Source organism: Staurois parvus, unplaced genomic scaffold (genome assembly GCF_062004578.1).
Source record: "Staurois parvus isolate SC_StPar_1 unplaced genomic scaffold, SC_StPar_1.0 ptg002113l, whole genome shotgun sequence".
Classification (NCBI taxonomy): domain Eukaryota; kingdom Metazoa; phylum Chordata; class Amphibia; order Anura; family Ranidae; genus Staurois; species Staurois parvus.
In genome coordinates, this window is record NW_028319909.1 from 1,276,318 (window position 1) to 1,290,078 (window position 13,761).

The 13,761-nt window shown below is 41.3% G+C and overlaps 1 protein-coding gene across 1 annotated transcript in view; it reads left to right on the top strand.

Annotated features, from left to right (window-relative positions):
- LOC149432701 (chemerin-like receptor 1) overlaps positions 1-7,786 on the top strand; it is a 116,073-nt gene extending 108,287 nt beyond the window's left edge. Inside the window, exon 2 of the mRNA XM_089664986.1 lies at positions 4,300-7,786. Within this exon, the coding sequence (XP_089521112.1) occupies positions 4,324-5,247 (924 nt within the window). The 5' untranslated portion in view covers positions 4,300-4,323 and the 3' untranslated portion in view covers positions 5,248-7,786. The remainder of the gene's footprint in view (positions 1-4,299) is intronic.
- The last annotated feature ends 5,975 nt before the right edge of the window (positions 7,787-13,761 follow it).

A 13,761-nucleotide genomic window follows, 5' to 3' on the forward strand; every position in this document is an offset into this window, starting at 1 on the left:
GGAGGAATAATGCCCCGTCATAGGTGTCAGTGGGGGGAGGAATAGTGCCCCGTCATAGGTGTCAGTGGGGGGAATAGTGCCCCGTCATTGGTATCAGTGGTAGGAATAGTGCCCCGTCATTGGTGTCAGTGGGAGGAATAGTGCCCCGTCATTGGTGTCAGTGGGAGGAATAGTGCCCCGTCATTGGTGTCAGTGGGAGGAATAGTGCCTCATCATTGGTATCAGTGGGAGGAATAGTGCCTCATCATTGGTATCAGTGGGAGGAATAGTGCCTCATTATCGGTATCAGTGGGAGGAATAGTGCCCCATCATAGGTGTCAGTGGGAGGAGGATTAGTGCCCCATCATTGGTGTCAGTGGGGGGAATAGTGCCCCATCATTGGTGTAAGTGGGGGGAATAGTGCCCCATCATTGGTATCAGTGGGGGGAGGAATAGTGCCCCATCCTTGGTGTCAGTGGGAGGAGGAATAGTGCCCCATCATAGGTGTCAGTGGGGGGAGGAATAGTGCCCCATCATTGGTGTCAGTGGGGGGAGGAATAGTGCCCCATCCTTGGTGTCAGTGGGGGGAGGAATAGTGCCCCATCCTTGGTGTCAGTGGGGGGAGGAATAGTGCCCCATCCTTGGTGTCAGTGGGGGGAGGAATTGTGCCCCATCCTTGGTGTCAGTGGGGGGAGGAATTGTGCCCCATCGTTGGTGTCAGTGGGGGGAGGAATTGTGCCCCATCGTTGGTGTCAGTGGGAGGAGGAATCGTGCCCCATCCTTGGTGTCAGTGGGGGAGGAATAGTGCCCCATCGTTGGTGTCATTTGGGGGAGGAATCGTGCCTCATTGTTGGTGTCAGTGGGGGGAGGAATAGTGCCCCATCGTTGGTGTCAGTGGGAGGAATAGTGTCCCATCATTGGTGTCTGTGGGAGGAATAGTGCCCCATCATTGGTGTCAGTGGGAGGAATAGTGCCCCATCATTGGTATTAGTGACACCAATGATGGGGCACTATTACCACTGACACCAGTGATACTTACCTTGCTGACCCCTGCTCCAGCCTGGGCTCGCTCGCTCCCTCCCTCTCCCATGGTACCGACACTTACCTGTCAGCTGTCTTCCTTCTCCGGCCGCTCTCCTCCTCTTCACTCGCTCGATCTTCGCGGTGCCGCTCGGCCCCTCCTCTCCAAGCTCCACCTCCTTGCCGGTGATTGGCCGCCTGTGTGCCTGAGCTACAGTGCCGGCGGCCAATCACAGGCGAGGATTGATCTCGAGGTGTGTCCAGATGACAGGGGCGGCATGTCATCCCGCCCACACCTGGAGACGGCGGTGGCGGCGGTGGCGGCGGTGGTGGCGGCGAGGAGCAGTGTCTCGGTTCCTAAGACCATCGGAAATATGTGTTTTCCGATGGTCTTAGGCGACCCCTGTGGAAGCGTCGTTCGACCCCCAAAGGGGTCGCGACCCCCAGGTTGAGAACCGCTGTTCTAAATGATCTGATTAAAAACTAAATTTATTAATAACTAATAATTTCGAGTATCTCAAAGGTTATATTCTCACAAGCCGTGGCCATAGGATTGCAAGAAGCTATTCCTTGATAAATTATACTCTGATTATTAATATTTAATAAATTATGAAATATGAAAAATTTTTATAATTTGACACCAAACAATTTCAAAACAGTAAAACAGGATCTCTCTACATATATCTAACTACCCAATATTGTTGTGATACACTAAGGTAATTCTATGATTCCACACAACAGAGAAAATAGGTAATGCAAAATCAAATAAACAGTCTCACCACACCCGGAATTCAGACTAGGAAACTCTCCCGTGGATTTAGCTGGCAATGGAACGCCTTCAGAATGATGACCACAGGGGAAAGTGAGATAGAGTTCAATAGTGTGGGAGAATGTAGGAAGTTAGAAGGACAGAGGTTTAGCAATTTAGTAAAGTTTGGAAGTTTGAAAGGATGGAAGAGGGGTTATAGAGAGGTCTCTTCAGATGTCTTCAGAATCAGGTCTTTCTTCAGTCAGGTTTTCTTTCTTTTGATCAGTTTTCTTTTGATGAGTTTTTTTTTTTTTTAAAGGTGCATGGGCTTTTATATCCACTAATCCATTGTTCTAAGATACCTTCCCACCAGGCTTCTTGATTGGCTGGTTGAGAAATGTGTGTACATAAGCTATTTCTCACCTGCCCGCCAGATGGCAGTCTTGTATCATAGAACAATTTGAGTATTTGAGATGACTCACCTCGGGTGGAATTTTAAGGTAATTACAGGGATTAAATATACGTCTTTTTTCCAGATATAGAAGTGATCATACCTATAATATTCTAAATAGGGACCATGGAATATAGGTGTATATTCAGTTATTCCTTCTTGAAATACCATCCTGTCTGTTTCCTGATAAGACATATAACTAATGCTAGTTTATAATACATCTTACTTTCCATCATCTCAATACTCAAGTTAGTGATATATAGTTCCCATTGCTGAATATTTGGTGGTGTGTGAAACCTATTCTTTATAACATCTCTAGATACTATGCTTTTGTAGTATATCTTTGTAGTTAGATACATTCAATTTTTTTTTTAGCTTTAAATGTCCTGAATTTAACTTCTTTGTTTTAGAACCAACATTTTCTATGTGTAGGGAAAAACTCTCTATTTGCCTGGCTCTTGTAGTGGAGTCACAGTAAACAACTATTAATACTTTCACCCTTGGTGGACAATAGTATATTGTGATAGTTTCAGAGGTCTGTTGGTTCATCACCCTCTGCAAGGTTTGGGTAAACTTTCAACCAGTTGAGTTCCCGTCTCATTATTGTTAAAATGTTTGAAAGTCGAAGTCCTATCTGGCTATCTGTTTGACTTTTTGTGTATGCATTCTTCTCAACCTCAATATACAAATAGTACTTGTTGACAGTCCAAACAGTCTTATTGTCTTGGAAAAGTCTCACTTCCCCCATTCTATCCATTTCTTAACTAGAATCCTTCGAGGGTTCAACCAAGGCAAAATTAACTCTTAGCATCCGGCTATACTGATCTGCTTGTCATATAATGTTATGTCTTGATAAAGTCATGTTTTTGAGACATAATTCAAAAGGTCCACAACAGAGTGGAGGCCAGTGCAGGGATTGGCAGAGAGGAATGGAAGACACTGAGTGGGGGCCAGTGGAGGGATTGGCAGAGAGGGGTGGAGAACACTGAGTGGAGGTCAGTGGAGGGATTGGCAGAGAGGAATGGAAGACACTGAGTGGGGGCCAGTGGAGGGATTGGCAGAGAGGGATGGAGGACACTGAGTGGAGGCCAGTGGAGAGATTGGCAGAGAGGAATGGAAGACACTGAGTGGAGGCCAGTGGAGGGATTGGCAGAGAGGAGTGGAAGACACTGAGTGGAGGCCAGTGGAGGGATTGGCAGAGAGGAATGGAAGACACCGAGTGGGGGCCAGTGGAGGGATTGGCAGAGAGGGGTGGAGGACACTAGGTGGAGGCGAGTGGAGGGATTGGCAGAGAGGGGTGGAGGACACTGAGTGGAGGCCAGTGGAGGGATTGGCAGAGAGGGGTGGAGGACACTGAGTGGAGGCCAGTGAAGGGATTGGCAGAGAGGGATGGAGGACACTGAGTGTAGGCCAGTGGAGGGATTGGCAGAGAGGGGTGGCAGATATGGAATGGTTAGTAAGGTGGATGAGTCTGGCAGTAGTATTAATGATAGACTGAAGAGGGGGTAGCCTGCGATGAGGTCGGCCAATGAGGAGGGAGTAGAGAGTTCCAGAGGATCCGTTATTAGCTGAAAGTAGGATAGGCTTCGCTGAAGAGATAGGTTTTCAGAGATCGACTAAAAGTGAGCAGAGTAGGTGATAGTCTGATAGATTGGGGTACAGAGTTCCAGAGGATGGGGGAGGCTCTGGAGAAGTCCTGGTAACATTACCTTTTAGCATGCATTCCTTCATGTGGTCAGTTTGCAGTAATGACATTCAGTAGCATTAGGTCGGTCAAGCTAAAACCATCCATATATGGCCTCTTAGCCAGGCTTGGATGTGTTCTTTCCTATTATTGAGCCATAATAAAGAAAAATGAAATTTCTCCATCAGATGGCTAAGAAAATTAGAAAAACCGTGTTAAAAAGCATCTAGGACCATTTCCTGGGTTACAAAGAAAACACAAAATAATTCATGTGCAATATTTTATATTTATCTAACAAAAAACATATTTTTTCAATTGTATTTTTAAATCCAGGTGCATTTTTCTTACAGCATAAAGCAGCTTCTATAAAATGTAATGCAGTGTTGATGAGCCATTTTGTTTTTTTTTTCCTCCTAGGAATCTGGTGACATCATTCACGTGATGAATTTCACTCTAGATGCCGAATCAGCGAAACTGCGCCATACCGTGCAGGTGATCGCCACCGTGACCTTCAGCTTAATTTTTCTACTGGGCATGATGGGAAATGGCACTGTGATCTGGATAACTGGATGTCGACTACAAAGATCTATCAACACTGTCTGGTTCTTCAACCTGGCCTTAGCTGATTTCATCTCGACATTTCTGGTCCTGGTCACTGTTCTTTATTTATTGCTGGACCTACACTGGCCTTTCGGGCCTATTTTTTGCAAGCTTGTCAACTGCATCTTTGGCCTCAGCATCTACGCCAGCATCCTTCTCCTGAGTGCTATCAGCATCGATCGATGCGTTCTCGTTCTTTTCCCGGTCTGGTGTCAAAATTACCGCAATCCAAGACTGGTGATGACAACGTGTGTGGTGATTTGGATAGTCTCCATTGCCTTGGTCCCTGGATCCTACACCCTTTCAGAGATGTCTACAGAAAGCAACCGTAGTTCTTGCAAAAACTTGGATGTTTTTGAGGACTGGGAAAAAAGGGAAGCTGAAATATTCACCATTTGCATCTTTCTTTACCAGTTTTTGGTACCGTTGTGTGTTATTCTTATTTCCTACGCAATACTTTTAATAACGCTACGCAGGAAAAAGCTAAATCGATCCAGCAAGCCCTTTTTGGTTGTCACTGGGGTGGTCTTCTCGTTTTTTCTATGTTGGCTTCCTTATCATGCCTTAGCACTGGCCCGAGTGTTTCTAGGTGGTCTACCACTGCTGGTCAGCCTGGTGGCTGTACCGTTGTCCAAATGTTTAGCTATGTTCAATAGCTGTATCAACCCTATACTCTATTTTTTCATTGGTCGGGAATTCAAGGACTTGGTAAAGAAATCGATTACACAAGTTTTTAAAACAGTGTTCGAGGAAATACCACACTAGCAATAATGGAGATGATTTCTCCATGGACAGAACTGGAAATGGAAGTGAACCATTGCATGCCTAACCAGCTGTATGGTATGGAACCATAATGCATTGGAGGTCATTCTATTGGCAACACAAAAGCTCAATAGCATCTGCTGTCCTGGAAAAGTGGTGGTGAAAAATTGTTCAACCAACCAACCAACCTCGGTGGTGGATAGATCTTCTGCTATGATCAACACAAGACTTACAGACTCAACACAACTGGAGAAAGTCACAACAATACGTACAATGTTACATTTTTTTAAAAGTTTGAATAAATCTTCGAAGTTTAAAGCTGGTCTCTAGGCATCATCTAAATTTCTCCTGAAGCCACCTGTCCACCTGTGATGAATGTCCCAGCATTGCTTTGTCTCGTGAACCTACCTCTAATTTTTTATTACTCCCTGCAATGTCTAGGCTTGTAATATGCTTTCAGGGGCAGTTGATAGGAGTAGGGATTGTCATACATCAGTTTGTATTCACGCCGCCCCCGAGGACCCCCAAGAAAACCTTTTCCTATGGACAGAATGAGTTAGGCTCTTGGGAGTCAAGGCAGCAGCATTGTTTTGCTGGGAAAGACGTCAATGAATGTATTTGGAGAGGTACAGAGAGGGGTAGGAATAGGTAGAGCTCTGTAACCCATTTAAAAACAAGAACCAGGCAGGGCTGACCATGCTGCTTGAGATTTCAGTGCTGCAGAGACAGTGCCTATAGCCCACAGCAGGAAGTTGCAAGCTCACTGGATTTCTAGTAGGGTCTTCAGCAGGGGTGGACTGACAACTTATGGGGCCCCCGGGCAATAGGGGATCATCGTTCGCACCCAAAAAAGCCTTTGAAAAAGCCAATGAAAGGTACCAGGGGCATCTCATGGGGCCCCTACTGACCCCAGGCCCTCGGGCAGTGCCCAAGTGCTTGAATGGTCAGTCTACCCCTGGTCTTCAGGTATTTTTCTGTACTTGCTATAATTTTTAATGGTTACAGACAGCAAAACCAATCTGACAAGAGTTTTAAAGTAAAATTCCATTCTACTTTCATTTCTGGTCCAGTCACATGATCCCGGGTCGGCTGGGGCAATGATGTCACCCATTGGCTCCAATGGCTCATCCATTGTTGGCAGTCCCTCCTCTCCCCTGCAGCCACCACTGACTGACACAGTGGAGTCAGATCACGTGACCAGACCTGAACAGGCTGAAAATACATCTTTCTTACACAGGTTAATCAGCATAGGTGTTAGGAGGAGGGGGGGAAAGGAGCATTTTGAAGACCAATCAGGTTTATCTTGGAATTATTTCAGTTACTTATATAGTGCTGTCAATTTACGCAGTGCTTTACATATATATTGTACATTCACATCGGTCCCTAACCCTCAAGGGGGGTACAATCTAAGGTCCCTAACTCACATTCATACATACCAGGGCCAATTTAGACAGGAGCCAATTAACCTACAATCATGTCTTTGGAGTGTGGGAGGAAACCAGAGTACCTGGAGGAAACCCATGCAGGCACAGGGAGAACATGCAAACTCCAGGCAGGTGGTGCCATGGTTGGAATTCGAACCAACGACCCTAGTTGTACATTAACACTTCCCTACACTATCTAGCACAACAACAAAAAAGTTTTGGCTTGACATACACATTAGAGCGGAACTACACTGTATCTGAGCACCACAAACCAAAAATTCATTTTTAATATTCAAAGCAAATTCCCGCATCCATCCATGTCTCCATGCTTTATTTTGATAAGAAATAACTTTGAAAAACACCCCCTCCCCACAACTTTTCTGGCCATGGCCATCTTTAAAAAGGGCAGATGATTCATGTAGCATTTAACTCCTGGAATCCATCTGCCCTTATCTCAGGCATGCAGACAAGAGGGTGTTCCTAGCTGAGAAAACCCCTCCCCCTCCTGAAACCTCGTGGAATGTATGACATCATTTTCTTAGGCATGAAAAGTAGAAAGTAACTGAAGAAATGTAAAAAAAAAAACCATTTAAAACAAGTAAATATAATCTACCTTCCTATCTATGTACTAATGCTAGCAGCATAAGGATTGAAAATAGCCAATGTTGACTGAGAGAACTTGGAAAGACAATTTTGAAATGACATTAACATGTTAAAACCTCTATGAGATTTTAGTGGTTGGGTTTTACATTGATTTTGCTCAAATCAAGAAATTATTCATCAAACAAATTGATTTTTCTTCAGGACATAAACAGCTCAGAATGTAATAAATGTTATTTATACTTTTACAAAACAGCTCGATATATTTATTTAATATGTCAGAATCACAGAACTCCTCAAATCCACAAATCTTTTACTTTATGTACTACTTGTAAATGAATGCATTACTGACTATTGATGATGACGACGACGTTAATTTAGTCTATTGTCAAGTGAAGTTTTTGTGAATTTTTGAAAATATAATAATGTCTTTTTTTTTAAAGTTTGTCCTTCTGTTGTTTTGTAGTTCAATAATACAATAATAAAAACTATTGTCAATAAAGTAATGTTCAGCAGAAGCTAAGTCATATCCAACATTCTTACCAGCTTTAATAAAGCAAACAGGTTTTAATTAAGATATTAATTTAATATTATTATATTAATTAAATATTAATTAATATATTAATTTATGATAATAAACTTCAAAATTAGCATTTTTTAAATTTATGATATACCTATTATTTTTGGGTGTTTTGTTTGGCTAAATCTATTTGTTTCGATTACTAGGCTTTTTGAAGGAAAACTATCATGATTTAAAATGTATTATATGTTTTATGTTTATAACTTGATGTTTATATCTTTTTATATCTTTATATATATAAATGGCTATACGGACTGACAACTCATGGGGCCCCCCGGGCAATAGGGGATCATGGGGCCCCTGTGTCCTTGCCCAAACTCAAAAAAGCCTATGCAAAAAGGTACCAGGGGCATCTCATGGGGCCCCCTACTGACCCTGGGCCCTCGGGCAGTGCCCGAGTTTCCAAATGGTCAGTCCACCCCTGGTTATGGCCTTCCAGCATAGTGGTGACTATATTAGCTGCATGCCATGTGATCTATTGGGACTTTGGTACATTAATATTCTCAGCTCCCCGAGGAAGAGCGTAATCATGAAACGTGTCAGGACAAGAGAAATTGTACCCATTACATTTTGATCAAAAAAAGTTTGTGAAGCTTCATGCAATGCTTTTAAGGAATTTTATTATATGTTTTGATTTTTTTAAAAATACGTTTTTTACAGGTCTCTATGTCAATTTGTGGAATGCTGGTAAAATCCCACCCAAATTGGTTTGTTTTGTATTCAATTTAAATCCATCATAAATCATGGTGTCCAGTGATTCAAATCCATGGTCAATCACAGTGTCCAGTGATGTAAATCCATCATCAATCATGATGTCCACTGATGTAAATCTATCATTAGTCCTGGTGTCCAGTGATGCAAATCCATCGTCAATCATGGTGTCCAGTGACGTAAATCCATCATCAATCATGGTATCCAGTGATGTAAATCCATCATCAATCATGATGTCCACTGATGTAAATCTATCATTAGTCCTGGTGTCCAGTGATGCAAATCCATCGTCAATCATGGTGTCCAGTGACGTAAATCCATCATCAATCATGGTGTCCAGTGATGTACAGTTGTGTCCAAAATTATTCAACCCCCACTGAAATTGAGTGTTTTGGCCAGTTTGACATTGCTTTTGATCATTCAGTCATCTTGCTTACATTTACATTAAAGAGGCACTTGTAGGTCAGACAAATATAACATAACAGTTATAATGAAATAACCACAAATGTCTTTTCTGTGCTCACAGCATTATCAGTTTTATTCAACCCCCAAGTGACATTCAATCTTAGTACTTAGTACAGCATCCTTTTACAGTTATAACAGCTTTTAAACGTGAAGCATAGCTTGACACAAGTGTCTTGCAGCGATCTACGGGTATCTTCGCCCATTCTTCATGGGCAAAGGCCTCCAGTTCAGTCACATTCTTAGGCTTGCGCACTGCAACTGCTTTCTTTAAGTCCCACCAGAGGTTCTCAATCGGATTTAAGTCTGGTGACTGCGATGGCCACTCCAAAATGTTCCAGCCTTTCCTCTGCAACCATGCTCTAGTGGACTTGGAGGTATGCTTGGGATCATTGTCCTGTTGAAAGGTCCAACGTCTCCCAAGCCTCAGGTGTGTGACGGACTGCATCACGTTTCCATCCAATATCTCCTGGTACTGAAGAGAATTCATGGTACCTTGCACACGCTGAAGCTTCCCTGTACCTGCAGAAGCAAAACAGCCCCAAAGCATGATTGACCCTCCACCATGCTTCACAGTAGGCAAGGTGTTCTTTTCATCATAGGCCTTGTTCTTCCTCCTCCAAACATAGCGTTGATCCATGGGCCCAAACAGTTCTAATTTTGTTTCATCAGTCCACAGAACACTATCCCACAACTTTTGTGGTTTGTCCACATGGCTTTTGGCATACTGCAGTCGACTCTTCTTATTCTTTGGAGACAGCAAGGGGGTACGCCTGGGAGTTCTGGCACGGAGGCCTTCATTACGCAGTGTGCGTCTTATTGTCTGGGCTGAAACTTCTGTACCCACATCTGACAAATCTTTTCTCAGTTCCTCAGCAGTCACACGGGGACTTCTCTCCACTCTACGCTTCAGGTAGCGCACAGCAGTCGAAGTCAGCATCTTCTTTCTGCCACGACCAGGTAGCGTTTCAACAGTGCCCTTTGCCTTGAATTTGCGAATGATGCTTCCTAAGGTGTCTCTTGGTATGTTTAACATCTTTGCAATCTTCTTATAGCCATTGCCCTTCCTGTGAAGAGAAATCACCTCTTCTCTTGTCTTCCTGGACCATTCTCTTGCCTTCACCATGTTTGTAACCACACCAGTAAATGTCTAGAAGGAGCTGAGTATCACAGTCATTTTAAAGCTGCCTAATTGGTGCTTATTATGCTTGATTGCTGCTCGGTGACATCCACAGGTGTTTTCAATACCTGATGGAAAGCACCTGTATGAACCTCTGTTCTTCAGAGTGGTAGTCTTTAAGGGGTTGAATAATTGTGGCAATGAAGAAACCACATAAGAACCATTTACTACTGTATTACATAAACAATTGATGTCATTTTAGTTGCATTTGGGTAGTTACAACGTCCTTGTAGGATTTGATTCTGAATACAATTCCAAATGTACACTATAGTCCCTAAACCCCTTTACAGCATTGGGGGTTGAATAATTTTGGACACAACTGTAAATCTATGATCAATCATGGTGTCCAGTGATGTAAATCCATCATCAATCATGGTGTCCAGTGATGTAAATCTATGATCAATCATGGTGTCCATTGATGTAAATCCATCATCAATCATGGTGTCCAGTGATGTAAATCCATCATCAATCATGGTGTCCAGTGATGTAAATCTATGATCAATCATGGTGTCCATTGATGTAAATCCATCATCAATCATGATGTCCAGTGATGTAAATCCAGCATCAATCATGGTGTCCAGTGATGTAAATCCATCATCAATCATGGTGTCCAGTGATGTAAATCTATGATCAATCATGGTGTCCATTGATGTAAATCCATCATCATTCATGATGTCCAGTGGTGTAAATCTATGATCAATCATGGTGTCCAGTGATGTAAATCTATGATCAATCATTTTGTCCAGTGATGTAAATCTATGATCAATCATGGTGTCCAGTGATGTAAATCTATGATGAATCATGGTATCCAGTGATGTAAATCTATGATCAATCATGGTGTCCAGTGATGCAAATCCATCATCAATCATGATGTCCAGTGATGTAAATCCATCATCAATCATGGTGTCCATTGATGTAAATCTATGATCAATCATGGTGTCCAGTGATGTAAATCCATCATCAGTCATGGTGTCCAGTGATGTAAATCTATGATCAATCATGGTGTCCAGTGATGTAAATCCATCATCAGTCATGGTGTCCAGTGATGCAAATCCATCATCAATCATGGTGTCCAGTGATGTAAATCCATCGTCAATCATGGTGTCCAGTGATGTAAATCCATCATCAATCATGGTGTCCAGCAATGTACAGTAAATACATTGTCAATTTTGGTGTCCAGTGATGTACAGTAAATACATTGTCAATCATGGTGTCCAGTGATGTAAATCTATCAACAGGCATGGTCTTAAGTGATGTATATCCATTGTCAGTCATAGTGTCCAGTGATGTACAGTAAATACATGGTCAATCATGGTGTCGAGTGATGTAAATCCATCATCAATCATGGTGTCCAGTGATGTAAATCTATCATCAATCATGGTGTCCAGTGATTGATCCATCATCAATCATGGTGTCCAGTGATGTAAATCCATCATCAATCATGGTGTCGAGTGATGTAAATCTATCATCAGTCCTGGTGTCGAGTGATGTAAATCCATCATCAATCATGGTGTCCAGTGATGTAAATCTATCATCAGTCCTGGTGTCCAGTGATGTAAATCTTTGATCAATCATGGTGTCCAGTGATGTAAATCCATCATCAATCATGGTGTCCAGTGATGTAAATCTATCATCAGTCCTGGTGTCCAGTGATGTAAATCCATCATCAATCATGGTGTCCAGTGATGTAAATCTATCATCAGTCCTGGTGTCCAGTGATGCAAATCCATCGTCAATCATGGTGTCCAGTGATGTACAGTAAATACATTGTCAATCATGGTGTCCAGTGATGTACAGTAAATACATTGTCAATCATGGTGTCCAGTGATGTACAGTAAATACATTGTCAATCATGGTGTCCAGCTATGTAAATCATTATAAGTTACAACAACCCCCCCAACTGACAATGTTAACTGCCACATTACTGTTGCTAAATGACAGTTCTCCAATGTACGCACAAGGCTGGGAATCCCATGTGACGTTATTACCATTTATTGTCTTGACCGTATTTGGTCAATGACGTCTCTTGAGATCCCCAACGGTTTGTTTATGTTTAAAGCAGAACTTTATTTCCCTGTGCAGTGTAGCTGTGCCAGCACTGCATGGGTTACCTGCTCGTTGTGTTCTAGGGGAGAGGCCAGCGGAGATATACTTACTTCACCCACCGATCCTCCATGCACAAGACAGGTGCTTTCAGCACCTGCCCTTCCCCCGCGGTCCTGCGGTCTTGAAAATGGACTGTTCTTGACATCAGCATGTTCCATAGACAAGAACAGTCCACTGCTGGACCATGGGGGAGCGCAGTTTTTAGGAGGGTCAGTGGATTAGGTGAGTATAAACTTTGTGCTCACCCCTAGAAAAAATGAGCAGTTGACCCATGCAGTGGGGGCACAGCTTCACTGCATTTGTCTTTAAACAGTTGGGGATTCAGGCAGCAAACTGACCAATTTGTTTGGCAGTTCGACAAACCATAAACAGGCTGGGTTCAGGTTGAATCTGATCCCTAATTCCTATATATATGGCTCATAGTAGATAGTTTTGAGTCAGGGACCGCATTTTACAGAAGTGTCTTGGCGTAGCAGTGTGGCTTCAATGTGTATTTGCAAATGCATGCAACTAAAAACTTTTTTTTTTACCCACATCACAAAAAGAATAGTAACATCTGATTTCCTAATAGGACTCACGTTTCTCAAGAAAGAAAGAAAACTTCCCATTTCTATGAATATAGGAATCCGAGAAAAAAGACCACATTGCTATGAATACAGGAACAGCACAAAGGGTTCTATTTATAAAGTCATTTGCATAGCCATTCATCCAGCAATTCTGTGTGACAATTCCCACATGGAAGAAAAATATACAGTATTTGAAATATATTTTAAAAATATTCTTCCCAAATGTATTGACTTATATTTAAAATACTACAGTTTTGGTCATATTCAGTACATTTCAAATTATATTTCAATATATATATATATACATATATATAAATATATATTATATATATATTTATACATATATATATAAATATATATATATATACATATATATATATATATATATATATATATATGCATATTTATATATATATATATATATATATATATATATATATATATATATATATACATACATATATATATACACACACAGCATGCTGAAATGCGTTTTTTATATATTACAAAATATATGAAAAATATTTTAAAAAATATATTTTTTTAAAATAAATTCTTCAGATTTTTTTTAACATATGAAAAAGTAATTTTAACATATATTTTTACATGCATTTGTAAATGCATTCCAAAAATGTAGATTAAATGTATTTTTTAAAATATTTTTCATATAATTTGTAATGAAAACGCATTTCAACATACAGTATATATATATATTTAAAAATATTTAGAAATATATTGAATTGTAGTATTTAAAATATATGTCAGTATATTTGTGAAGAACATTATTATAATATATTTCAAATATATTTTTCTTCCATGTGGGTTTGTGCGAATTGGACAAAAACAAATGTTCTTCAGCCCATTCCCCCTATCTGAATTATTGGTTTT